Source organism: Colias eurytheme, chromosome 26 (genome assembly GCF_061535395.1).
Source record: "Colias eurytheme isolate Ceu_HAF_F1 chromosome 26, ilColEury1 Martin Lab GWU primary, whole genome shotgun sequence".
Taxonomy (NCBI): Eukaryota; Metazoa; Arthropoda; class Insecta; order Lepidoptera; family Pieridae; genus Colias; species Colias eurytheme.
This window is the reverse complement of record NC_143005.1, coordinates 5,732,761-5,759,830: the sequence shown is the minus strand read 5'-3', so window position 1 is coordinate 5,759,830 and position 27,070 is coordinate 5,732,761. Positions and strand designations below refer to the sequence as shown.

Sequence of the window (27,070 nt, the reverse complement as noted above, 5' to 3'; positions counted from 1 at the left end):
TTTGTGTTGGTTGTTGTAAGACGAGGTTTTTTGGTATTTCAAATGGTTCGTTTGTAGTCAAAACGTTATTTTTTTAATTTCTCAAATTAGGTACCTATAAGCAATCATAGTGACAGAACTACATTTAATCTCCTTTTATATATATTTTGTAGTGTTGTAAATTTGGTCAAAGAACCAACTACTTATAATAATTTTGTCAGATAATTTCACGACCTCTTGATCTACTACAAACTAAAATGCCATATCACCAGATGACGCATCTGCGGATTTCCCCCTTATTGCGGAAAGTTTAAATTTAATCACATTATATTAATAAAGCATTAATTTCCTCTTCGTCATATTGTTATTACACACGTCACTGTATACAAAATTAACTTTATACTTACTTGTTTTAATTTAATCACATTACATTATTTGTAAGTTAATTTTGGACAAGTGTTAATTCCTACTCATCATTTTGTTATAACACACATCACATACCAAATTACCTTTATATCTATATGTCAGAAGTTTGGTTGGATTCGTTAAAAAAGGTTCATAAATATGCAATTCGCATCGGAGCGTTAATATTTGTTCTGTGCTGTTTGTGTTTCACTTTTCATTTGTCACTATTCGCGGTATCAATTCGCTGATAAAAGCGTGCAATTAAATTGTCGTGTATCAATTGTTCGCTTTTTATCATTTCTATTTTTGTTTTCATAACGCAAAATAGTGTTTGTAAAAACAATACATAGAACGTAACCAATTAAAGCATTTGGTGAGTTATAACGTTTTTGTTATTAAAGTATTTGATGAAATAAGATATCATAACATTAACTTAATTATAGTACAATGAAATGAAATTAACACAAATTTTAAAAACCTGTTCCCAAAAACCTTATTGTTGTATACAATTGTTAATAAATACGCTAGTAGATGCTAGTTAATAGTGTTGAATTTTTTTATGTTATTAACAATTCAGAGGAGTTTACTTATAAATTAATATTATTGCAACATTATTACTCTGGATTACTCAGAATAGCATATCAGTATTTAATCTACGAATAAAAGAAAAATATAAATTTCCTTCAATTAGGCAATAACAGCGGCTCATTTTTAAATAGCGTTATGTCATACTAATATTTTAAAATTGAAGTTTATTTTAATAAGCTAGTCTCAGAAACAATAAACTACAAACTACTTGATCGAATTGAAAAATTTTGGTGTTGGATTATTAGCAAGTAATGCTATAAATTATTTTGGATCACGCGCATAGGAAAGAGGCATCAGAAAAAATAATCATTTTTCACTGAACAACGCAATTTAGTTTTTCTTAACTACTTTGCGCTGTTCAACTAGTTTGTCCATAAATAAACAACCCAAATTTCTCCCAGGGAAGTGGTCTCCCTACTCCTAGCGGCGGGCATAGACCCGAACATACGCACAAACTCAGGCACACCCCTCCACGACGCTGCGTGTTTCGGCAAAGCGTCTGTCGTACGAATATTATTGGCGAAAGGAGCTGATCTGAGGGCGTTAGATGGTAGAGGGAAGACCGTAGAGGATCTGCTGGCAGACTATTCGGAAGAGGCCACCAGACGGGTCCGGAGGGTTATACGAGGTGGGTAGTAAGAGGGACAGACTTACAAACTGTAAAGTTTTCGAGTTTTAGGGCCGATTTTTGATGCTTGGATAAAACTTATCCGTCCAATAAAGTATTACACGATAATATTAAAATGTCACGTAAACTGTCAAATACGGGCAATTAGAATACGTTTTTAAAATGGTAGTTTTATACATTATTCGACGAATAAGTTTATCCAAGCTTGTAGTGGTTACTTCTTATTTCGTAGCGTATAAAGTTGGTTAATTCCTTTTCTGAAGAATTATTATTATGTTATTTATCAGTAAACATGTCCACGATCAAAACATTAGCTTCGAAGTTTGTAAATCTGCAATCATAATTTATATCAGTCCAATATTCAATTACTCAAAACCTCTTGTCTACTTTATCGAATTTCCTTTAATTTATAACAAATCAACAAAAATATCCACATCTCAAAATAATATTTGTTTCATAGAATACGAAAGTATGGCTCGTAATAACTACGAAAGCGAAGAGGACCTACCACCGTTCCCCGTACAAGACTGCAGCCCCACTAGTTATCCCCACCAACTCGTCATGTGAGTATAAAAATATTAATTTATATATCATTAATTAACCTATAATATTTGAAACTGATTTTTGATAACTAAATATGAATGAATTTTCTTGAAATCTAATGTTTTATGTTGTGTGAAACATTTCTCTACTTTAAGTCTTTGTATAGGTTTCGAAATACAATGCGCACTAATAGTGTAAATATTTTTAACGCCTAAACTAATTATAACATAAAATTAGCAGTAGGTATAATTATGTTTCTAGAAATAACGTATAAAATATTGATAACGACTGCTAAAACCTAGTTAGTATTTAAAACATTCCGCCCTAAATCTTTCGCGTAATACAACTTCTATAACCAAAGGGGTGACTTGTAAAGCATCTTTCTGTTTTTTTTTTTCTGTTGCTCATTAACCCACTAACATTGCATGCACTAATCACATTTGACATATATAAATGTCTTCTAAATACGTGTTATCTTAAAGGAAACCCTCCCTGTAATTACTCGGAATACTCTTTAGACTAAATGTATGTTTTAATTGGAGAGCGGCTCAATTATAACATACTACGTGCCACCTTTGAACCCCTTGATTGCTGTCTTAGCGATGTGCTTTTCATGTATCGCACAAGAGTTATAATTTACGTTTAATTTAAATTTTAACTAAATTATAACGATCCTAAAATACTAAGCCGTATCGCAATTATCAACCGTCTAAGCGTTCGCCTTGCAAATTTTTCGATCATTATTTTATTATCAGCACATTACAATGGATACTCATTGTTCGGAATCCATATTTGTAAAGAAGCAGAACGAACAATCGTTAAAAATGTACGTAGCACTTCTTTAAAGGATGCAAAACAAAAACTCAATGCGAGTCTCATTAAAATCTTCCGTCCCTTTGATTTTGCCTAGAAAACGGTCAGGTACGAGTTTGTACACGAGATAAAGACTACCGTCCTTTGATGGCAGGCAAAGGACCGGCTGAGATAGCACATTCAAACAAAATTAATATAAACGAAACGTACACTTTTTACTTTGAAAATGATACCGTTAAAAGAATTTCTGATCTAACAAAGGCTTTAGAAAGTTAGAGGAAATTAAAATGTTACGTTGTGATGTAACTAAATTATATTTAGCATCTGGAATTATTGTAGTACCCAGCTTCGTTTGTATAGAGGGCTTTGTTGATACAGTTAGCAGAATTGTGCTAGAAAGTAGTATTGTTTGTTTTTTTTTCTTTTTGGTGGTGGTACGTTTAAGATACCCTTTATTATTATTATGAGTTGTTTTATTTTTTTACCCATGATTTATTTTTGTTGCTTTATGTGTTTTACAGGACAGCCCCCGAGACCCCGAAAAATAATATAAATGATAGCTTTTCAACTTCATCTTCATCACTTGTAACACGAAATCCATCTCAAAGTTTCGTTAAAAAGCTTGCTTCAAAATGCTTGGGCCTTAAAGCAAAGTTTAACTCTGCTCCTAACATTACTAACATAACAGAATCGAATGTCGATGTCAAAACAAAGTCTGAAGTAAAATCTAATTCAAATGCCTTGCATATAGGGAATAGTAAATTTTTCAAAAGATTGGCAAAGAAAGAGGAGTCTGGTGAAATTGTTTGTAATGATGAATTTGATACGATTTCTTTAGATAGAGTAGGAACTTTAAATAGAGATTCCACTGTGAATAGGAGTAATAGAAGTTGTCCAGGTTTTAAAAATTCCCTACCAAACATATCTGAAAATAATGAACTAAGTGATTCGAGAGAATCTTTACCAGAGTCCATCGTTATTGCAGAAGTTGACAGTGATAATAATCAGGATAGTAGAAATGTAGTTGAAGCGGTTAATCCAACTGCTATACAAGATATTTTCGAACCAAGACCTCAAAATAATAGGAAATCAACGATATCGAACATGTCTTCAGAATCGGCTCATCTAGTTAACGAATGTTACGAATCGTACGAGTTTTCCAGTTCAATTGTAACTAGTTCCTTTGTTCAAACGAAAGAAGTCAATGATATAATTGCAGTGTCAAAACCAAAACCTCCACCGCGTTCAATCATACCGGATAGTTCTAACAACAACAACACGATTTACGCTAACTTTGTGCTAGAAAAGGATAACACTCTATCTCCAAAGCCAGCGAAACGTACACATATCCCTGTAATAGAACCTAATTTTAACGCAGAAAAACCAACGGTATACGAAAATATTATTATTCCCGTCCGTAAAGCACCTGAGCCTCCCAAAAGAACGTTCATTCCAACTCAAACCAATAATTCTTCGCCTAGTGTCAGTAGATCTTCTACGTTATCTTCAGATTCTATGATTGATGAGACAAACTTAGAAGATATTCTGCTATCCGAAAAATCGAGATCTTTTCGCCACGGTCGCAAATTGGTCTCGCGAAAAGAATCTAGTAAATCCAGTATAAATCGAACTCAATCGAATGCTTCGGAATATTCTGATATCACAGAAGCGAGTGCATTAGAAAATGTTGATTGTAGTGGAGAAGTTGATGAAAAATCTATGTATTTGTCGATGACGGGTACATTGCCGAGTAAGAAAACAGAAAGAACTGTTAAAAAGAAAGTCCTGTTTAGACATAAAACATTCACTAATATTGAAGTTGATAGAAATTCAATTAATGTTAGAGATTTGCCAAAATGGAATGATGCATTCTTAAAAGAAACGTTAGCTCACTACCACATAAGAGGCACAGGCCATTGTGTGTATAAAGGTCCCACTGTTCAGGAGTTTCTCTCTATTTTCAACACAGACACCATAGGCACTGATTCTTCATTGACTAAAACTAATGAAAAACGGAAAAGTTATTTTGAAACCGCTATATGTTTTTGTAGAGCTAAGCCTCCCAAATTCCATAATAGTGCTGAGGATCTTTTAGATATTCCGCCTAAAAGTGAAGAGACTGTAACTATAGATATGGACGTTTTAAGAGATAGAATGGAAATGATTTCTACATCATTTAGATGTTTCTGTGATTCAGGGAAATGTTCATTACACGCAAATAAGCGAGACTCTCCTATAGACTTAATCGTAAAATTCTCTGCCATAAAGAAAAGTATATCGACTCCAGACATCACGTTAGAGACTACTCTTTCTTTGACCAAACAAAAAACCGGTTTAACGAAAAATAAGTCTGTGCCGTCCAATTTAGAAGAGCCTTACGCCGTAGTTAACGTGCAAGATATTTTAGAAAGAAATGATTCAAAGTCTAATAAAGCAAATCGCGATAGTTATACATACGTCGAAATGTCACCACATTCATCTATATCGTCGACGGCTAGGCCTTATTCACTTAAGGATATATCTGAGGTTATGTCGTTAAATTCAAATAGATCAACATCGACCGATTCTAAATCTCTGTGTGCTTCTGATCTTCCGCTGAACAAGTCGAACTCCTCGGAACACTCTGGTCACTGGTCGTTGCAATCATGCAACTCGAACGTCACTATCATATCCGATTCGTCATTTAAAACTTGCATGGAGGAATCGTCCGATGACGGTTCCGACGGGTCGGGTAGCGTGCAATCGGACGAGGACAGTTCCGACGCGGACACGATAAAGTCTGACGTCAGCGCAACGAAGCGTCCCTGGAAGCATAGCGATTCGTTTCGTTTCGGGAGTACTTTGACGCGCGGGTTGGACGATTTAGACGAAGAGGGTGAATGTAGGGGGGATAAGTCCTCGTCGGATTGCTCGGACAGTGGTGTTCCGGGGTCGTGCGCGTCGGCTTCGCTTGAGCGCGGCGCGGGGTTGGTTCGCAGCGGGTCGCGGCGCCGCTGGGACGAGGAGGGCGCGAGCGAGGGCGACGCGCTCAGCGTGTCTAGTGCGGCGTCCAGCTGCGCGCCGCACAGGCACCAGCACGAGTATAGCAAAGTTTCGGTGAGTTTGCTAATTAAATGGTCTTTATTACAGGTTGCTTTCTGTTTTAATGTACCTATTTCACGTATTTAGGGTGTTTTTTTTTCTACCGATAATGTGCGAGGATGTGTAGCGAGGAATGTGTCTGTAAATAAACAACCATATCGCTTCTTCTAGAATGAAGTTTGAAGTATTTAGCGTTTAAAGTGATACTATTCGTTAACTACAAACATATTCCCATACAACCTCGCACATTATTGCTGGAAAAGTGCCCTAAATGTTGTTTATTACAGGTTGCTTTCCGTTTTAATGTATCTATTCTATTTTACGTATTTATACGTTAATTCTAACGAATTTATGTACACCCTTATTACACTTTTAGTAACAAACATTCTTAATTTAATATTGACTTGTTTCTAGTCATATATTAATTTCATATCCTAAAAATTTTTTGAAGATTTCTAATTTGGTTTTCTGTGTTACCTACTAAATAATTTTCATTTACACTTCATCTATACTTTGACATAATATCACCTATAACCTGAAATATTTTGTATCCATAAAGTTTTCAGCGTATTTGTGTAATTAAGTGAAATTTCAAATTAACCTTGACTTTCCCACGTCCCGTTCCTAATTCATATTAATTAAATAGTAATTTTATTCCACCTCTAATGTTAAATGCCTTTTCAAATCACTCGGCCCACCCATGACCTGTTGCTCGTCACGCTATATTGTAATTAATTAATGTTTGTGTGACCTGTTGATGTTAAAGTTCCTAAAATCTAAATTATCGGAATGTTTAATGCTGTTAGGAATAAAAATGATGATAGCGAAGAATATTTGATGGCTTTCAGGACAATAGATGTTGGTTTATTTACGTATTGAACGGTTTAAATAAATTGTGTAATGTTAGAAGCATTTATTTATTTATTTATACTTTATTGCTCTGAAATAACTTAACTAGGAACTTCATCTAATTATAAATTTAAACAAATGGCGGTCTTATCGCTACATAGCGATTTCTTCCAGACAACCAGACGTACGGAAGGAAGTTAGTTTGAGGAGAGGAATAGCATAATAATTGATGTAGAAAATGTACAGAAAATATTTTCCTGGTTATCCAAGAAGTTAATAGACTAGTTTGCTTTATATAGGTATTTCTTCAAAATAGTTCAAATGTGCAGTTTATTCATAGTTTATGTCCTAAACTATGTCAGTAACGAAGTTAGAGCGTCTAGAATATTCGAAACATTCGCAAGAAATGGGGGCAAACGTGTCCTGGCATTGGAATCTCTAAGTAGTAGGTCAGCTCTCAGCTTTGCTAACATATTATGTGAAATGACTCTTGAAAATTCGAAGCAGGGTAGGTTTAATAAGGCTTTGAAATAGATAGGTACCTTTTAAGACGATGGAAATAAGATATTTAATAAGTAGTAGTAGGAGGATGTATATAAAAAGTTTTTCGTTTTTTGAGATAAATTTCTTGACAATTAGGTAAATAGGATCCGAAGTGTGTTACTGCAAAATTTGAGTCCATAAAAGCAATATTTACTCACCAAATGAATTTTGTAATAAGAGGTAAACAAAGGACCAAATAAAAATCGATATTTTATTATAAGGGGCGGTTAATTTGTCTTATTGCTTCTAAAATATATGCTCTTTGCAACCGCCCAAGTAAAAAGGTTTAAATACAATCGAAAATTAAAACGTATATTTTCAGAATAAAAAAGATAAAGAATAAGAAGTTTATAATAATCTACTTGTTCTTAATAACATTTATTATGGTATACTTATGACCATACGTGTCGTGGATTACAAAGCGCATCAACTAATAGACTATGATTAAGATGTCGTGAGAAAGCTCTGCTAACTCGACACATGCGCAGGCGCAGGATGTTGTAATGTCCAATGGATGAATTGCTGTGTTTAATTTAGTGCTATGCAATCTGTTTAAGAAATTTCCTGCAGGATTTTTTTGAAATTTTGAAACTATTTATTTAGTCTGGGTATTTTGGTATCGGATATTTTTACGCTTTAATCAGAGATAATAATGATTTTTTTTGTATGATTGATAGGAAGATTAACTACACTGCATTATACTTTGGTTTTTAAGATAACGTTTATGTTATAAACTCCTAGTTAAACCCTCAAGACTTAAGTATTAGGAATTATTCTTAACTAATATTTTCTCAATAAATTCTCAACTATAACACGGTAAAGAATTCCCGCCTATAATACATCGAAGACGGTGTAAAAATAACCGCAAATTAGGGCCATTATAAAGTTTATAACAAGATTATGGTGCCCACGTGCGTTCCGGTCCATCCGAGGGAACGTCAGTCGCGCCGTGCGTACGCGCCGTGCGTAGCGTGTATGTGTTCGAGAAGTGTTTGTGTGTGTTCTGTGCAAAATGTGTGTGTGTGAATTGTGAGGAGCAAGGATATTGTGAATGTTTGTGTAAGTTTTTTGTTTTTTTTTGTCGTAAGTTTATTTGTAAAATTTTTAGATATTGGCCAGATTTTTTTTAAATTTTTTTTTTTTTAAATCGTAGTTAGGTTTAGTAATAACTAATAAGAATATTGTCATTGTTTATGCGATTAAAGGAAAAGTTTTAATGTTTATTTCTATCTGAAAAAGCGTTACGGATATTGCGTTGGAAATGTATGAACGTCACCTTTATTTCGGGAATCTGTTTTAAAATAAAAATATGCCAAGGTCTCGATAACCCAATTTTAACTTCTCGTAATGCTGTAGTTTGCAACATTGTTTCAAAGATTAAAATACGGAAGCGTTGCGGAAGTTTTAGTAAAGCAAAATGAGCTAGTAAGCAGCAGTAAATTTTAATAGCGTCACTTGTATTTGAGTGCCTTAATAGTTTCCCGTGTCCTTTGGAAATTGCGCTTAAATATCTAGGTCTTAATGTAGAAAAAAAAAATCAATGTCAAATAAAATATTTATTTTCTTATGACCTTATAGAGCGTTTTCTGTTACAATTGATTTATTGATTTATCCAAATTTTTAACAGAAAACGAATTGAAACGATGATATAATCACCGGTATCACAAAAATTTTAGGAGTAGAAACGTGAAAAATGAAATTTCTTTAGAAAGATTCAAATATACCACAATCATCGCCTTACTCTATAACGTGACGGTATTGCCATGACGCGACCTTGAAATTTTACTCTCAACGTGCTTAAAGAAGTGTCACTTAAAAAAATAAAAAAAAAATCTTTAACACTTACAATAATGTGACATTTGTCATGTCCGATTTGTTACTTGCTGTCGAATGTTCGCAAGACGGAAATATAACACAATCTAGGTTTTGGCGAAGCGCCAACATAAGTGTTTATATGTTTGTATACATTACCGATAGTACCGTATTGTTAAATTTGAGTAATTTTGTAGTTTACTTTCGATTGTAGGGCACCTGATCAAATAAATATCTACTGCTACGGTTAAGTGTTAACGTGAAAGTTAATGGCCTAACCATTCAATTGTTTTATTCATTTAGAAAAATATGTTAAGCAAATATTTTGCTATAAAAAAAATAATTCCGTAACTTCTATTATAACATAATTCGGTAACGTATGTGTATAAAATAATAGATGATTTCGGATGTATTAATTGATTTAAATATGGTATGATTGCATTGAATTAGATATGCTGAAGATTTGTTATTTCTAAAATATATTTAAAAAATTTAAACAATAGTTGCTACATGAGGTTTAAACTACATGTAACATGTGTAATGCATCACATCATGTAAAGGTACAACTATAATACGATCAGGTTGATAATACCCTATTGTTCTAATTACGGAATATGTTAGAAATTTTATGAAGATCGATTATAGTTGTAAAGTAGGATACATACATTTTACGTTTCAAGACAATAATTTGGAATATATATACATATACTAGTGGTCCGCCCCGGCTTCGCCCGTGGTACCTACATGTTTAAACTATCCTATCTCTCAAGTTTGATCGAACTGCACATGGTGTGCGAATTTTACTGCAATCTGTTAAGTGGCTTAGGAGTCCATTGAGGACAAACATTGTGACACGAGATTTATATATATTAAGACTAATTAGCCAAGATATGTTAGAAAAATCTTATGTTGAAAAGAAAGCGAGATGCTGATAGTACTTTGCCTAATTAGCTCAATGTAGTTCAACTTTTGTGTCAATATCAGTGATATTAGTAGAGTATAAACAATACTCGTTTGTAGATGTCTAAAATGTTATTAAAATAAAAAAAAAGTACGCATTTAATATTATTTCATATATTAAATATATAACTATTTTCCTCATCTCTCTGAACAGAATGTAAAAAAAATGTCAAAAACATATTAATTACTAGGTTTTCGCCGCGGTTTCGCCCGCGCAGTCAAAGGAAAACCTGCATTGTTCCCGTTCCCGTGGGATTTTCGAGATTGCGTCATTTTCCCGGGATAAAAAGTAGCCTATGTCCTTTCTCGGGTATCAAAATATCTCCATACCAAATTTCATGAAAATTGGTTCAGTAGTTTAGGCGTGATTGAGTAACAGACAGACAGACAGACAGAGTTACTTTCGCATTTATAGTATTAGTATGGATAGTATGGATAGTATAGATGGTGAAGAGATGTACTATTAAAGTGTTCCTAATTCGAAACAGTTACACTGAATTATAAAAGGAAGTCAGTCGTCTATAAACTACTAACTTACTAACTAAAGTTCTACAGTTATAACAAATTAATAGCATGTTACATCACATGGACATGTGATGTATGAGTATCGAACCAGACGCGAATTATCTTTAGAATGCTTTAATATTATTAGTTATTGCTATGTGGGTTACTGGGTTGTAGTATTTTAGAAATGTGAATTATGCGATAGATCTCATGTTCTGTAAGTTATTTGGATAAACATTTCAATGTAAGTAGATTATCTATCCATACTAATAATATAAATGCGAAAGTAACTGTCTGTCTGTCTGTTACTCAATCACGCCTTAACTACTGAACCAATTTGCATGAAATTTGGTATAGAGATATTTTGATACCCGAGAAAGGACATAGGCTACTTTTTACCCCGGGAAATAGGATAGGTTTTATCCCGGAAATCTCACGGGTACAGGAACTATGCGGGGTTTTCTTTGACTGCGCGGGCGAAGATGCGGGTGGAAAGCTAGTAAGTAATAAATAGTCAAAAATTACCAATAGGTAATACTTATTTAAGTAAACTAATATAAAAATGCTCCACGTTTTATATCACAACTATTTTAAGAGGCTATTTCGGAATTTATTAATTTTGATAGGACAACATTAATTGCCCAGAACACTTCTATCCATTTCAAAATAAGATGTCGTAACACACATACATGTCAATTTATTCAATTCACAAGAACATTAATTTTGTAACATAATAACAAGCACAAAAGGGAATAGTTCCGCGAATACAGCACAAAAGTACTTCAAAGGACTCAATATAAATTGGATGCGCCCGCGCCGTCACGGCCGCGATGAGGGCATTAATATGGCGCCAACATCCAGCCATGTTTAAAAGTTCACAAATGGACTAAAACTCAATACGATTCAACGAAATTGGAATACATTGCTGGTTATGTTAGATAAGTTATTCAGTTTCAATCGTTTGTTGGTAATGTAACAAGCAATGTAGATCAAAATTGATTAGTTAGTTATGCACCGTCAATTGTCGATACAGCAGAACAGAGGATGCGGGATGATAGCGTTTAAATAAAGATGGATATCTGATGTATTGTACCAAGAAATGTTCGTGATATTGTGATGATATTATCTGGAAATGGACTTAAATGATATGGATGATGGCAACGTCAGTGAGCATGCTTATTATTGATGGTTATATGATTTTCATAATATACACTGCTCTTTTCACTTTGCCTTGATCCTCTATGACTGAAGTCAACCTGTAACGCGCATGCGTTAGAGCTGATAAAAAAAGAATTTGCCAATTCGATCAAGGTATAGGTTAATTGCGAAAAACGCAAAACTTGCACCATGACACGAGACATGACTTGACAAATTCTAAATAATATCATAGATAAATAATAGAACACGTATAAATACCACTAGAAGACAAACTCAATTACGCACAATCCGTATTAACTAGGCATGAAAGGATATCCACAGTTAATAGGCTTTTATGGAGAAAATTGTCCATTCAGTGTCCGCCTGCTTCCAATTTAGATCTCATCCGCGGACTGAGATTCAATTACCCGCTCCGCTTGTGGCTACATAAATTGGTCCATGTGTAAGACAATAGCGATTTTATTGAATGGCTATAATGAATCATGGATTTCAGTTCGATTTAGTACCAAGTTTTGAGGGCATTCCAGTAATAAGTCATAATATTTAATAAGTATCAATGCTTTATAGTAAATCCATAACACTTTAAAATTTTAAGCTTACGAAATTGTTATGCATTAAGGTGGAGTCTTGTAATTGCAACTAAAAATATTGGAGTCATTACTTCATCTCTAGATAATTCTATAAATATACGGAAAAAAATATTTCTTAAAAATTTGTGAATAAGTAAATTTAATGCAGATATTATTTCACCGTCATAATCACGAAAAACTGTGAAGAATAAAAAAGTATTTCCAAAAGTTCTGAAAAAGACAGCAATAGTTGCAATTACCCGTCCTGGCGGGTAATTGCAACTAATTGCTTGTTTTACTTATTTTTCTATGTGTGTTTTCTGCGCGTGTATTTAAAAAAAAAGCCTTGAAAAATATTCATAGGATTATGATATCTAGACTCTTGAAATAAAGACCAATTTCGCAAAAAAATACTTTTTCGCTGTGGGGCGGGATATTGCAACTATTTTCTCAAAAATAGTGATGGGAACTTTATCGTAATTTTATCGATTGCCATGGTAGCAGAATTAAAACTCAGGGATAAGTATACTGTTTTATATATATTTTTATTAGAATCACATAACAAATTCTTATATAATTTATTTAAATTAACGAAACATTTTTAAACACAGTAGGTACTTAACAATTATTTAGTAATGAATCAGTCTGTTTTTACTCTTATTTCTAAATTCTACACTATTTTTTAACTTTATTTGAAATACACTAACAGCCTTTTAGTTATCAAACAGTCTTATTTTACTCTTCCTTTGAACTTCTTTACTATTTTACCTAGCTTAATTTTAATTAATTAGAATAATTAAATCTCAATCAGAATAATCAAATTTCCCAACAGAAGAACTCCAAGTACTTGTTTACTTACATTCAAATATCTCTACCTTATAAGGAAAGATTACCATGTCTTCTTCATTTATCACAGCATCGGGTAATCTTGAGATCACATCTTCTTTTTCTATAATGGAAATATCGTTTTCAATAAACCTAAATACTCTATTATTATTTTTTGATTTTAGTCCTTTCACTACAATTTTTTCTTGGGTGATTTGCTCAATACGGCAAACATATTTATAAGTCCTTTTTCCTTTGATCGACTGAAATGCAGCCAAAATAAAATCTCCCTCGTTGAGATCGTTTTTAACCTTGGAGGATTGTGGCATATCGTACTGAAAAAAAAAAAATGTTAATATATAAATCTGTGGTATTTATGTACCTTAAATATGTATACTTACTTCCTTCTGTATCTTCTTCTCTTGTTTTTTAGTAATTGATGGTTCCTGCAATTTTTCCTCACAATTTTCTTCCAAAATAGTTAGTTTTTGGGGTAAATTCATCTCCTTCTGAAAATTATGTTTGGTATGCAACATAAATAAAATTTAAATTTTACATATTTAAGCAGGTACTTATTTATTTTAGCTGAATTAATAATATAAATATGTATATTAATTATATAAACATTACTTCAAGTAGGTACTTATATCTCTTTAGTTATAAACTATCTTACATAAGTATACTATATTACTGACTCCCTTTAGTAACAATTATAAACTATCCTACAACATACTATTATAATTAAGACATTTACCAAATTACAGTTAACTTAAGTTAGAAATGTTACCATTATTTATTACTTACTTCCTTCTGCCTGGATATTTGTTTTTGTCTTTCATTTACTCTTTGGCTTTTTAATTTAAGTGTCTTCTCTTTATGTTTTTTAGAAGTCGATGGTAACGGCTCTTGCAAATCTTCGTCAATGTTTTCTTCAGACAAAATACTTTGAAGATAAGCGTCTAAGTCTTCATCTTCTGAGGAATTCATTGATGTGTATGAGCAATCGCTTTCACTGTCCGATTCCAAGTTCTTCCTCTTTTTATTTTTGCTTTTTTTGTCGTTCTGTTTTTTTGTCTCGGACCTTTTTTTGTTCTTTTTAGTATTTGCTCTTTCAAGTCTTTTTAACTCTTTTAAAGCTTTTTTAGTTTCTTTTTCTTTTTCCTTTTCTTCTTTCTCTTTTTTCATACGATCAATAGCCTCTTTGTAAGTTAATATTTCGGCTTCTTGACTTACGCGTTTTTTTGAAGTTTTAGGAATGTCGTCTCGTGAAATAGACTTAAGAATTAGTTCTTCTAATGAAACACGTTCATCTTCCTTTTTTTGATATTCTGTTGATGTCAGTTGTATATTGCTCAATATTTTCACCTCACAAGAGACACTGTTAGGATTGGCATTGGTACTCTTGGTATTGGTATTGGCAAGCGAAAGTTTAAAAGTTTTAGGGTCTTTCACCGTTTTGGGTAGGATAATTTTTTTTGAAGTCTCACAATTAAGGATCTTAAGCCACATACTCGTGCACAAACTCATAAGGGTTGGAACTTTATTTTCGTTTCGGGTATAAGTTTCTACCTTCCTTCCTTCTTCAGCATTATTATTAGCAACGCCAAGAGACTGTTCGTTTTGTTGTCGGATATGTTCTTCCCATCTTGACCATGAGAGTTTGTCAAACTTTTCTTTTGGAATTGCATCTCGATTGAACGGATATATACCCGATTTCCTGAAGCCATTTTGAATGATAACTGGGTTTAAGTCATCCCATATCATAGTTACGATCCTGGAAAATTCTTGCTTTGGGAGTTTTGCACCCACATGGAGTCTTTGCCATTTCACCAATTCGCTATCCCACTTGTCTTTCATAGGTTTCATTGTGCTGCAGTCTAATGGCTGCAGAATATGGGATGAGTGAGCCGGCAGTTTGAGAACAGTTACTTGGTTGGCTACTAGAAGCTCTATAACACTCAGGTCCACATGTGTTGAATGACCATCATAAATTAATAGGACTGGTCTTTCCGCTCCGATGGCTGGTAAGAAAACTTTTTTGAGGTAATCTTCAAATATTTTGGTTTCCATCCACCCCTTATTGCTTACAGCGTACGCTGTATTAACGCTTTCGTTTTTGAAGAACCACTCCGTCCATAGTTGTTTCCCCTGGAATATTATCAAGGGAGGAATCTTTTCACCGAGCGCATTTGAAGCCAACAGCACAGTGGTGTTATTCTTGCCAGGGGAGCCAGTTGTTCTAGTAGAAGGGAATCCTATCCGACCAACAACTTTACTTTTGGAGGGGTCGCTACAGAAGCTGGTTTCGTCCAAGTTGTATATTTGATGTGGTTTGTTCACCAGTTCTAACTCTTGTGTTGTTCGTTCCAACAACTCGTAATAATTGTAAACCGTGAATGGATTACAGGCTTTTTTTCTAGCTACCTCCACAGACTGGGGTTTTTTTAAGCTTAATTTGTGTCGCCTTTTAAACCCTCTGAACCACTCCTTCCCAGGATAGTCATTTTTAAAACGTGTTACGATACCGTTTCTTTGAATATATTTACATATCAATTGTTTTACTTCCTTTGAGGTCAGTGGATAACCGCATTTTTCCATCGTGTGGAGATGATCAGCCATTTTACTTTCCCATTTTATAGACAGTTCAGGTGGTCTGCCAGGCGATGGTTGTTTGGCACCGCGCGTTCCATATAGACGGTGAATTATAGTTGATCTTGGAATTTCGTATTTTTCAGAAGCTTCGTAGCTATTCATCTTTTTTTGTCTTACATTTTCAACTGCTTCTATTAGATCATTCAAAGAATATTTCTTCCCTTTTTTACGTTTTGACATCTACAGAACAATAAGTCATAAATCATATTAAAAAAACATCAAGAAAGCATACAGTTATTGAGTGGCACAGTGAACAACAAATTAAGATTAAAGAAAAAAAACATAATCATGATTAATATTAGTCATTATTAGTACTCCACGCGCGCCATTTAAGTCATAAGTGACTTTCCAGTACGAACAGATATTATTCCGTGTCAAGGAGTAGATAGCTAATGTTCTATTCTGATATATGAATTACTGTCTATTTTCATCAAAATCCATTCAGTAATTTTTGCGTCACTGAGTAACAATCATCGAAAAATAGCAATCAGGCGTTTTATAATTTAAGTTTAATATCATTGGGTTGTATCGACATATTTATGTCCACTGTCACATCACTAACATTTTCATACTTCATACAAAAACTGTCAGATAATTGCAACTAACCTAAAAATAAAAAAATAGTTGCATTAATAAGACTTTTCATATTTGGCCTGGTAAATGTAACTACACAGAAAATTCGGAGTAGAATCATCGTAGAATAAAACAAGCACGTACAAAACGACTTACCGTGGTTGATTAATACACTCCTTGTAAAAAAACCCGCGAGAAACCACAAAAAACAGTATTTTTGATCAAATTACGCACCGCGTGCATTCAGCGCTGGCAACAAAAAAATGGTGGAATGACAAAAAGCCCTGTCACTCACACAATTCTTGACCGATGAGCGCCATCTATATTTTTTTATTAATATTTTTACTAGCAGAACAATATCACGCCTGTTGTTGGGCAAAAAAGCAATCCTAGAGGGCGTTATATAAGATAGTTGCATTAACCAGATAGTTGCAATTACAAGACTTGACCTTACTCTGTTTGGAAGTTTTATGTCTTTAAAAAGTAAAAGAACTACTGGAATTCATGGTAGTTTTGATGTAATGAATTCAATTCATAGCACAACAATGTCATCTTTATAAAAGACACAAAACACAAGCATAAGTTATTTTCACTGGAAAGTTTAAACTTTGAACTTTACGCCAACGCCGAGTTCCGTGATCGTTCAATTTCACAATTACGCAATTGCGGGCACTTATCTTCGAGCGACGACAATAAGATCCCTTATAAATAGATGCTGACATTCTCGTAAATTACCGACAATTTCAGCGTAGGGATGTATCTCGTTTCCAAGCCATCATTTCCTAGAATCCTACTGAAGCGTACACGACGGGAAATAAAATTACGTGGTTGAATCTAACAATGCTAAGAACTATTAATTTAAACTGAATTTAAATGAATTGGAACATTTAAATCTAGATACTGATTTTCAAGTAATGGTTAAGGGACGCCATTACTTTTGTTGAAATGATTTAATAGTATTTGTATGCTCAGTAAAACGTTTTATATAGTAATTATCGTACTTTTGTATTGCAACAGGTCATGGGTTATTTTCTTTTAATAAATCTAATACAATTATCTCATATGAAAATACATTATCAAAGCATATAATGTGTATACTATAAGTACTTAACTCTCGGACATAAAGCTGAGACTCTGTTTCGACAGCCCACCCCTCCCAAGAAGCCTCCCAGGAGGAACCTCTCAGTGTCCCCCACCCATGCCAACTCACCTTCTTCCGGTTACAGCTATGAGCTCAGGTCTCATGCTAGGAGTCAAGATGACTTGGACGATATACAGGTGAGGTGTAGATGACGGCTGTCCGATGTAGATGTCGGCTGTAAGATGTAGATGACGGCTGTCAGATGTAGATGACGGCTGTCAGATGTAAATGACGACTGTCAGATGTAGATGACGGTGGTCAAATGTAGAAGAAATGTAGAATTCACTTTAAGAATTTTATATATTACTGGTGAGATATGGTTGGAGATGCGCTTTAGTTAATAGTTGGTAATGTAGAGGAATAGAATAGCTCCTGAGCTATTTTGGGTCATCCTGAGATAGGTCTCATATTAGAAGCCAAATGGCTTGGACGATATACAGGTGAGGTGTAGATGACGGCGGTCAGATGTAGATGCTGGCGGTCATATTTAAATGTAGATGACGGCTGTCAGGTACGTAGTGGTAATGGACATGGATGATGTAGATTTTAGATAGAATAATAATTCGTTTTAAGAATTTACATAATAAAGGTAAGATTTAACCAGATACGTAGTGGTTGGGAATAGATGCACTTTAGTAAAAGTTGATAGTGTGAAGGTAGAATAGAATAAAAAACTTAGTATTCTGAACATGAATTTTTTGAAGCTGTGCTTCGGGTGGTTTTCGTCGTTTGTGGATTATATTAGAATTTAGATCATGCATAGGTGCACTGTACATTAGCTAGCAAATAGTAAAATAAGTAAAAAATGATTATATATTGAAATATTGAATGTATGCTGTTTAGAATAAGAATAGATTGGAAAGTAAAACTACGCTTCATTGGCAAGCTGTATATAATGAATACTCTTCACCCAAAAATATTTGTGCTAGAAAATAATAATATTGATTTAGTAGCAGTATCAGAACGAGCTTTATCCAGAGGTATATTTTATTCCGACGAGTCTTTCACTCTCAAATTATTGGGAATTTGTTTGACCATTGATTCAGGTTATTCTAAAGTACGATATTATATTTCATGTAATTTTGCCTTGTCTACGCAAACGATAACCTAATTTGTTTTGAAAGCTTTCATGATCTCTATCTAAACAAGATTAAAGGTCAGATAATAAAGTACACAGCTTCTAAAATTTAGGATAATCTGTATTGGCATTTTCCATGCCTCTTAATTCTGTAATGTTCGCATCGATTACATCATTGTTAGAATTATTTTAAACGTTTACATATTCGCTGCCAATGATTGCAACAGCAAGGTTGAAGACAATGTTGTTCATTATTCCGTAATCCATGTTATTACAGACTTTGAAACAGTTTGCTGCATTGTGTATTAGTCATAAATTAATGGTTCGGAAAAAAAAATAACAGCATGTGTAGTATTACCCGTTGTATATTAAATCAGGCCCCGGAACCACAGACACTATAGAAAATCTATTGTCTCGTGGACCGATCGGGCCGCTTTGGGCTCAATGGGATATTTATATGAATATTCTCCGTATATTAGCACAATTTATCCATAATTTACCTACATTGTAGTATAGAATATTGAATAATTGTATTAAACTACAAAGGTGATAGACTATTAATGGTTAGGAATATATTTAGGTAATTCAGAACTACCTTTCTCATTGTTGCAGGGTTCAAAACACTACCTCAAGCACGGTCGCTCGGTCGACCAATACGTTGACGGTAAACTATCCTACATGGATTACGAGGAACACAATTCCCCTAGAGCCATACCAGTGCCAAACCCCAGGACTAGCCTGAAGAACCGCTCACAGCCCGTCGCCATAACAGCCATGTACGAAAACGTAGTGATCAAAGAGCAGAATCCAAGACGGAAGCTCAGGAGAAACAATTTCGGTCCACAACACGACGATGTGGCTATAGAAAGAGTGAGAAAATACTCGAACCAAGAAAGATCGTCTCTAGAGAGCCTTCTCGATGACCAATCTATGAACAGTCCGAGCGATTGTGAGCGGTATTACGATGGGCCTAAGATCGAAATTCCCTTATCACCGTCGCACTATGAACAACCCCCTACCCCCGACCACCCGCCCCCCTCCGCGAAACAGGCAGAGAGAAGTATACACGAAAGGATACGGCCCTTGAGTCAGGTTAGTCCTGAGTTGATGTAGTTTAATGTGGGTAGTTGTAATTTTATGCACTTAGGATGCTAGTAGGTGTAATGCATGTATGATGTCACTGTACTATAAAATTATAGTTGCGGTTAACCTATATTTGGAAGAACGATCGAGTTACTTCAACTGTTTTTAGTTCAGAAATTGTATGTTTTGTTTACGAAAAAATTGCGAAAACTTAAGTGTTGTTTATTAAAGTTATTTTATTATAGCATCACGAATGTTATAAATCACAAGGTCGCCGTAAAACACACTAAAATTAAACATATTTACATTTCAATTTTAAATTCATCAAAAACATAATTTTAAGAACAACCGCATGCGCATGTTAATTTATTTTTTGCACTTTTAATTGTTTTTTCCAATATTTCAGCTAATAATGGAGGTTGTAGAAGAAATAAGAATTAGGAAAAAATCGCAAGGCGATGTAACAGATCCGTGATATTTTATTATAGATTTTTATTGTTAAGATGTATTTTATTGTATTTCGTAATAAAATAATAGAAAAGAGTGAAATGTATGTGATTTTTAAATATGCGTAACGTTCAAATTACTTACAAATAAAAATAAAAGTGACAATACTGAAATTTACATGTTTTAGATTAAAAAAATATGGTCTTAATTTAGAATTGGTGCTGAAAATGTAAATATGTATTATGAAGTAAGTTGTATTGTTTTATCGCTAACAAGTCCTTAAGGTGCTATTTAGATGTAGAAGCTTTTTACAAAACAATAGTAATTTTTTAATAGATTGAGCATTTTTTCAAGACATGCATTTATTTTATTTTTTTATACCACTACAATAGCATATAAACGAAATATATTCAGCTACATATAGTATTATCGAAGTGATATAATTATAATATTTTGATATATAACATTGAATAAGACAAATTAACAAAATCAGCTATATTTGGTAATTGTAAGGTTTATTGTATTTTATGATACCTATGTTAAGGCTTATGATGTATTATTTTCTATTTTATTTAGTTTATGACAATAAATTTTTATGATTTCTTTATTTTGTTTCTTTTCTTGTCTTTTTTATTTTATGCGCTACTGATAATTTCTTTTAATTTAATTATAATTTAATAACGTAGCTTAAGCAATGTTTATAATATATTTTTTTGTTCCTACTTCTTACATTCAAACGCCTAATGAAATTTTAAACGCAACACCACTGCAATACATTCTTAAGGCGCCGCGCATTTGATTCACAACAGGCGTATTTTTTTTTGTTTAAGCTTTACGATAATATGGTTAAGACAAATAATTGGTATCTTATAATACTATGAAATATGTGGAAGTGACTAAAACGTAATTACAATCAACACAAAAAATGTTTTTAAATCTTAAAGAAAATTATTTATAACCACTGAAGTAAATTTACATAATTGTACAAGGGTTTCTAGCAAATTTTATGGTGACCATAATCAACCAATTTATTTGTAAGGCAATAAAGCTAACTTTTAGTCTCACAACTCTTTATATTAAATAAATACTAAGATCTGTTAAATAGAATAAATTTTGTTCAATACTCAATAATAAAAAGAACAATTTCAATTTTTTATTGGTACCTAGCCATTTTCCAACAAAAGTAGTGCAGTAGTAGCAGTAGATTGTATTAAAAAAATGACTATTAAAAAAAACTTGTAAAAGTTAACAGGTATAATTTTTTTTTTACTTAGAGTTTAGTAATTATCTAAGCAGGTATACGGTATACAAAGTGCAAGTAGGTAAAGTCTTCAAGGAACGCGTATACTTGAGATTGCTATGAAAATTACAATAGGGGCTAGTATTTCTAGTATTGCTGAATTTTATTCAAGGTGGGTAATTATTCTTATTTTATTAGTTGCTGGTATAATTATATACTTATCTAAATCTTCTTAGAAAGATTTTAACCCCTCCTCAATTAGTTATTTTGTAAATTCGCTCTAATGAGTAAGTATACAACTTATGAATACTAAATTTTTATTTATTGAAACATTTATCTTGTCATAAGTAATCGTAAAGTACATGTTATCGTATTTAAGTTGGCATAAAAACCTTTTTTCAGAATTCTTAAACAGAATTCAGCAGAAACTATATTATATACCTTAATACTTACAATCATTCAATTTAATCGTCGAATATTTTATTAAAACTAACATGGAGCTAAACAATATGTACATATTTTATTTTTCGATACTTTAATTTGAGTAGGCATGTATTAGGTATTAATTTGTTCAAATACCTCTCGAATCAATCAATCAATCAAAGGTCAATTTGTAGTTTTGTTCTGGTAAGTATTAGGAAGCGTAGATATAAGTCATTAAAAATCAGTGAGTTTTTAATTTGCTTTACTTACATTATAGAGTATAAGACTAGAGTATAATTACATTATTTTGTTGTAATAAGATCCAATCAAATTATGAAAAAAGAAAATAACAATTGAAGTTTTAAAAACGTCATAGTATTAAAATAATTTGGAAAATCCAAAAGTGCACGCCTCATAATTTTTTTTAAATAAATATTTATTAATTATTATTTTTGTTTATTTAATAACAATTAAACCACATCGAATCAGACCCTGAAAAATGAAAGGGTTCTATTCCTGAGCATACTCAAGCGTAAGAGAAAAAAAAAGACTCGATTAGTAAAGTATTTCGGTCGCTATCGTGTTAACAAGAAAAAGGATCCGCACATACAGACACACGGACGTCCAAGACAGAACTTTTTTAAACTGTTTTTTAACTAGTTTAAATAACAAAAATGACATCAAAAATATCATGAACGTTAAAAATAGTGTTTTTTCTTAATATGTGTGTGTATGTATTATCTTACAAGTGCAATGTATGATACATAAAGACATTTTAAGTTTAAAAAATCAGATGTTTTGCGCGAAGTGACAGTAGTACCCACCTCAACGCTTCGCTTATGAGGCGTGCAATATCACTCATCAATTTTGGAATTACAATAACTGTATATCTTCAGTAGGTACTAACTAAATAGTTATTCAAAATAATTAGAAATCTTATAAGATATAATAGACAGTAGACACCATCAACGGAACTTGGAACCCAAACATAAAGGTCACCTCTCAACAGGAGTACAAGCGGCGGTCAGCGCTGCGAGACAGCCAGACTGAGACGGATATCTATCTGTTGCGCGCCACGTCAGCGGTGTCTGTGGCTAGCGGGGCCACGGATCGCAGCGGTACTGACAACTGTGTTGAGGAGTATGTGTGCGACGTTCCTTTTGCTGGTAAGTGATAGGTTAAGGAACTTTATGCTATTACCTTGTTATTATTTGACTCGGAATATCAGGTCAATTATGTATTTATTTAGATTAAGTAGCTCTTGTTTACAAGATCAAGATAAAGTTTAATTTGCAAACTAATTGTTAGCGAATATTGTCATAATTGTTTTTCAGGGAAAATAAGACTCATCGTGTGTAACGAACAATATGTATAAGCTTCGTCATCAAGTTTCTGATCTTTTAAAAACTATAAGTAACATTGCTCTGCTCTACTTTTAACTTGCTCCTGATGGCTGATCCATGATATTAACATAAGAAATGCACGACTTTTTAAATAGAGTCAACCTGAGCTAATTTAAAACAAACTAACCAAATATAAACCCGAACTATGAAGCACCAAAAGAACGATCCGTCCCGTTTGTAACAATGAAATATAGCTGTATTTCTGACGGGTGAATTTCAATTTTTCCCGATTTCCTTGTTAGCATAGCAAATATGGCGTCAACGCGCGAATGCCTGCCAGACTGCAAATAGCGCAATGGAATACTCGAAATATTTACCAATATTTAATTGAAACTTCGGCTATATGTTTTATTGTGTCACAGTTTTTTAGGTTGTTATATCATTGGTAAGTGTTCGTACATAAAATGTTCAGTTAAGAAATTAATATAGGCGATAGGTAGGTACATATCACATCCATATTGTTATAGATATGGCATCCAGATCTCATTCGCTGTTTACATCTATCCACAATTCTAATAACATTCGTAAAATCAATAGGATTTCAATTATAAGATATGTTCAAAATTGATGCATCGAGATATCCGATTTGCATTATCCATACGTAAGGCATTAAAATATTTTTATCTCTGCTAAAATTCGCGAAGCATATCTAGAATTTAATTAAATCTTCCCAAGAGTCCCGACCACAAGCTTCCTCATACCATCTCTCCATTCACCTTAACACCACACATTTATTACATTAAACACATCATAACATATTAATTTCATATCACTATATACTCAGGTTTCAAAGTATGTTGGTTGATTTGGTGTGAACGTATTTTCCTTGTGGGTTTGAATCCTCGCGGAAAATTAATGTGGTAGAAAAGGTAGGTTGACTGAATACAGTTACTTTTTCTTCGTAATTTTGTCAGAGGTTATGGTTAAGGTTGAGGTTATGGCTTTAGTAGGTTTCTTTTTTGCATTTAACTTTAAGATTCGAGTTCAAGTAAGTTTAACTTCAAAGTAGCAAGTTAAGTTTAACCATAACATAAACCAACTCATATTATCATAAAGTTTCCCTTAAATCTTCAAGCACAGGTAAAGCAGATTATTTATAATTGTAAAAAAGGCAAAGCCGTCGAGACGCTAGACAACAATAGTCAAACAAGTACGATGCGCAGGCGCCGGCGTCTCTAAGCATGCTTTGTTTTGCGCCACGATTATTGTAAATATACCCTTAACTAATATGGACATTCGACGGTAACACCAGTATGTGTATAATACTGTTTTTAAGCTTTTAACTTGGAACTCTATTGTTAAAGGGATATCTAGTGTTGAGTAGTGCTTCTGTACCCCAAGGTTGCCCAAATAATAATGCCTTTCCTTTAATCACTTTATTACTCTTCACAATATATGTGTTGTTAAGACTAGGCGTCAAGCACTACTAAATAATAATTCTAATAAAATGTAGAAAGCGTCGGGGAAACAATGTGGACGCACACGTATACAAAAGCTCGGTCAGCGAATTGCATAATATGTGTGTCCCTACATTATTCCCCCCCTTTTCAAAAAAATTATACACTCCAAAAAATACAAAGACAAACACAGAAATTACCGTAAAATACAAATGAGATAACAATGCAATACTGAATACACATTTGAAATCGTAATATTTCTTAATTCTACATCATTAAAAGATATAACATCTAAACGGCTTAGCCTAATTAAAATTGATCGGATTACGTAGATAGATTACGATATGGTCACACACTCACTATTCACTACACGAATTATGCAGGTTTTATTTTACCTATAGAAAGTGCGCAAAAAGCTGAGTATAAATGGTATGCAGAGATAACAGCTTAATACGCTAATTACAAAAATAAAAAACTTCTGTCGTTTTAGGAACTGTAGCAACTGCAAAATCATATGCGCCATAAATATGTAAAAAAAACGTAACATATTGTCACACACTGTACCATATTTAATACAGATTAAGGTACGGATATACTTCTACCGTTTTTTTATGAACCGGACGTCCGTAAATCGAGTGTTGTCAGATGTGAACCCTGTGTGTGAACCTAAATAAATATCGGTAATATATTTATTTTATTATAAAATCCACGGCACCATCTTCTCTTATCTATTTTTACTGTCTAAACAATAACGCAGATTTGTCCAATGTTGTCAAAAATGATTTTGATCTTCAAATCCTATTGCAATTATTTTTTTTCGCTTATTATTTTTTAAGAAATATCAGACAATTTAATCTAGTTAAAAATCCAAGTATATCCAGGATTCAATAAAAATTTAGAAATAATTACTTAACACGAATTTAAATTTTGTAATATATCTCCGTTTATAGTAATCTCAAAATAACTATAAAAATAAATTATCCATAGATATAATGTTTGTTTACAAATTGCGTAAATCTCATAATTCGTTCGCGGTCTGCGCGTGAGATAACTTGATTACTTCTGCGGTTACCAGCTAACTGTGAATTTCATCAGCATTAGTGAATGTTCATTTAAAGGTTAGGCTCTGTGTTATTTGAGAAAAGACGTGATTTCATTTACTAATATCTAGCGACTAGCTACTTTCTAGAAGTTGGGCTACGTTTAATATAGAGATGATAAGAAATATATCACACGTTTAAATATTAGAGAGAATCATGTTTAAATCTGAGACAATTACAAGGGCACGTGCCCATACTACGAATATTTTGTGTAAGTATATCCTAACGAATATCATGAAAATATATGTTTGAAAACCATGAGCATAAGCGCAACATAAAATGCGCAAAAATGTACAGAATTTAAAACAGCAGCGCCAAAATACCAAAATCATCGCACCATAAATTATCTTGCTCATAAACTGTCAACCTTATATTTCCGAAAATTTCACCTTCAAGTAAGTAAAATATAAAGTATAAGCTGAATGCCCTTTCGCAGACGCCGGCCAGACGCGTTAGGTCATGATCGCCTTAATTTAGGCTCCTTTCACACTGCACTCTGTACTAGGAAATAATAATCTCTATGTATAAAAATTAATCCCTATTTCACTTGGTCACAGACTCACGGAACGCGTGAACGGCTGGACCGATTTCGATAATTGTACGTTATGGTCAGGAGAAGGATACGTTGTATTGTATTGTTTCATACTCTTTTCTTCTGAAAAGGGATTTTTTCATAAAAATAATTTTATGTGTTCTTTGTACTTTGTTTTATACTATAACTGTATGTGTATAACATATATTATTTAGAGTACAAGCTAGCTGCTATAGGCAATACTTGCGCTTCATGATTCATCCAATGCTTAAGTCGGTTACGTTACCAAAAACACAAGGTATTTCTTTATTTTAAGTGCCTACTATTTTGCCACATAGAAAAAATAGTAGCATTGAGACTAATTTGTAATATCGTTGTAAATAAAAATAAAAAACCACACTTACATATTATCTACAGTGTGCATAGTCCCTTAGCTCACGACAATAATTATCGTTGGCGCCCTAGCCTCGTTTATTTTTAAGTTACGCATTGTTTATGTGCAGATGTAAGTCTCATTTACACAAAATCGTTTTACTTTTTCTATTACGTGGTTTCATACATTTAATGTAAGAAAGTAAATCTGTCTGTCTGATAGGTAGGTAACACCCGCGAAATAGTGAACTGATTTGTATAAAATTCTCATAAATAGGCTAGGTACTTTAAAATTAACATAATGTTCATTTTGTGATATTCATTCTTCTGTTCTAATGAACTACTGTAAAAACAATATAGTCCAGGATCCAT

The 27,070-nt window shown here is 33.2% G+C and overlaps 1 protein-coding gene across 1 annotated transcript in view; it reads left to right on the top strand.

Annotated features, from left to right (window-relative positions):
- The window catches only part of LOC149897194 (uncharacterized), a 99,986-nt gene that overhangs the window by 7,392 nt on the left and 65,524 nt on the right, over positions 1 to 27,070 (top strand). The window contains exons 6-11 of the mRNA XM_090116839.1: positions 1,374 to 1,600; positions 2,061 to 2,163; positions 3,478 to 6,052; positions 17,629 to 17,760; positions 19,314 to 19,793; positions 22,904 to 23,060. Coding sequence (XP_089972965.1) covers positions 1,374 to 1,600; positions 2,061 to 2,163; positions 3,478 to 6,052; positions 17,629 to 17,760; positions 19,314 to 19,793; positions 22,904 to 23,060 — 3,674 coding nt within the window. The remainder of the gene's footprint in view (positions 1 to 1,373; positions 1,601 to 2,060; positions 2,164 to 3,477; positions 6,053 to 17,628; positions 17,761 to 19,313; positions 19,794 to 22,903; positions 23,061 to 27,070) is intronic.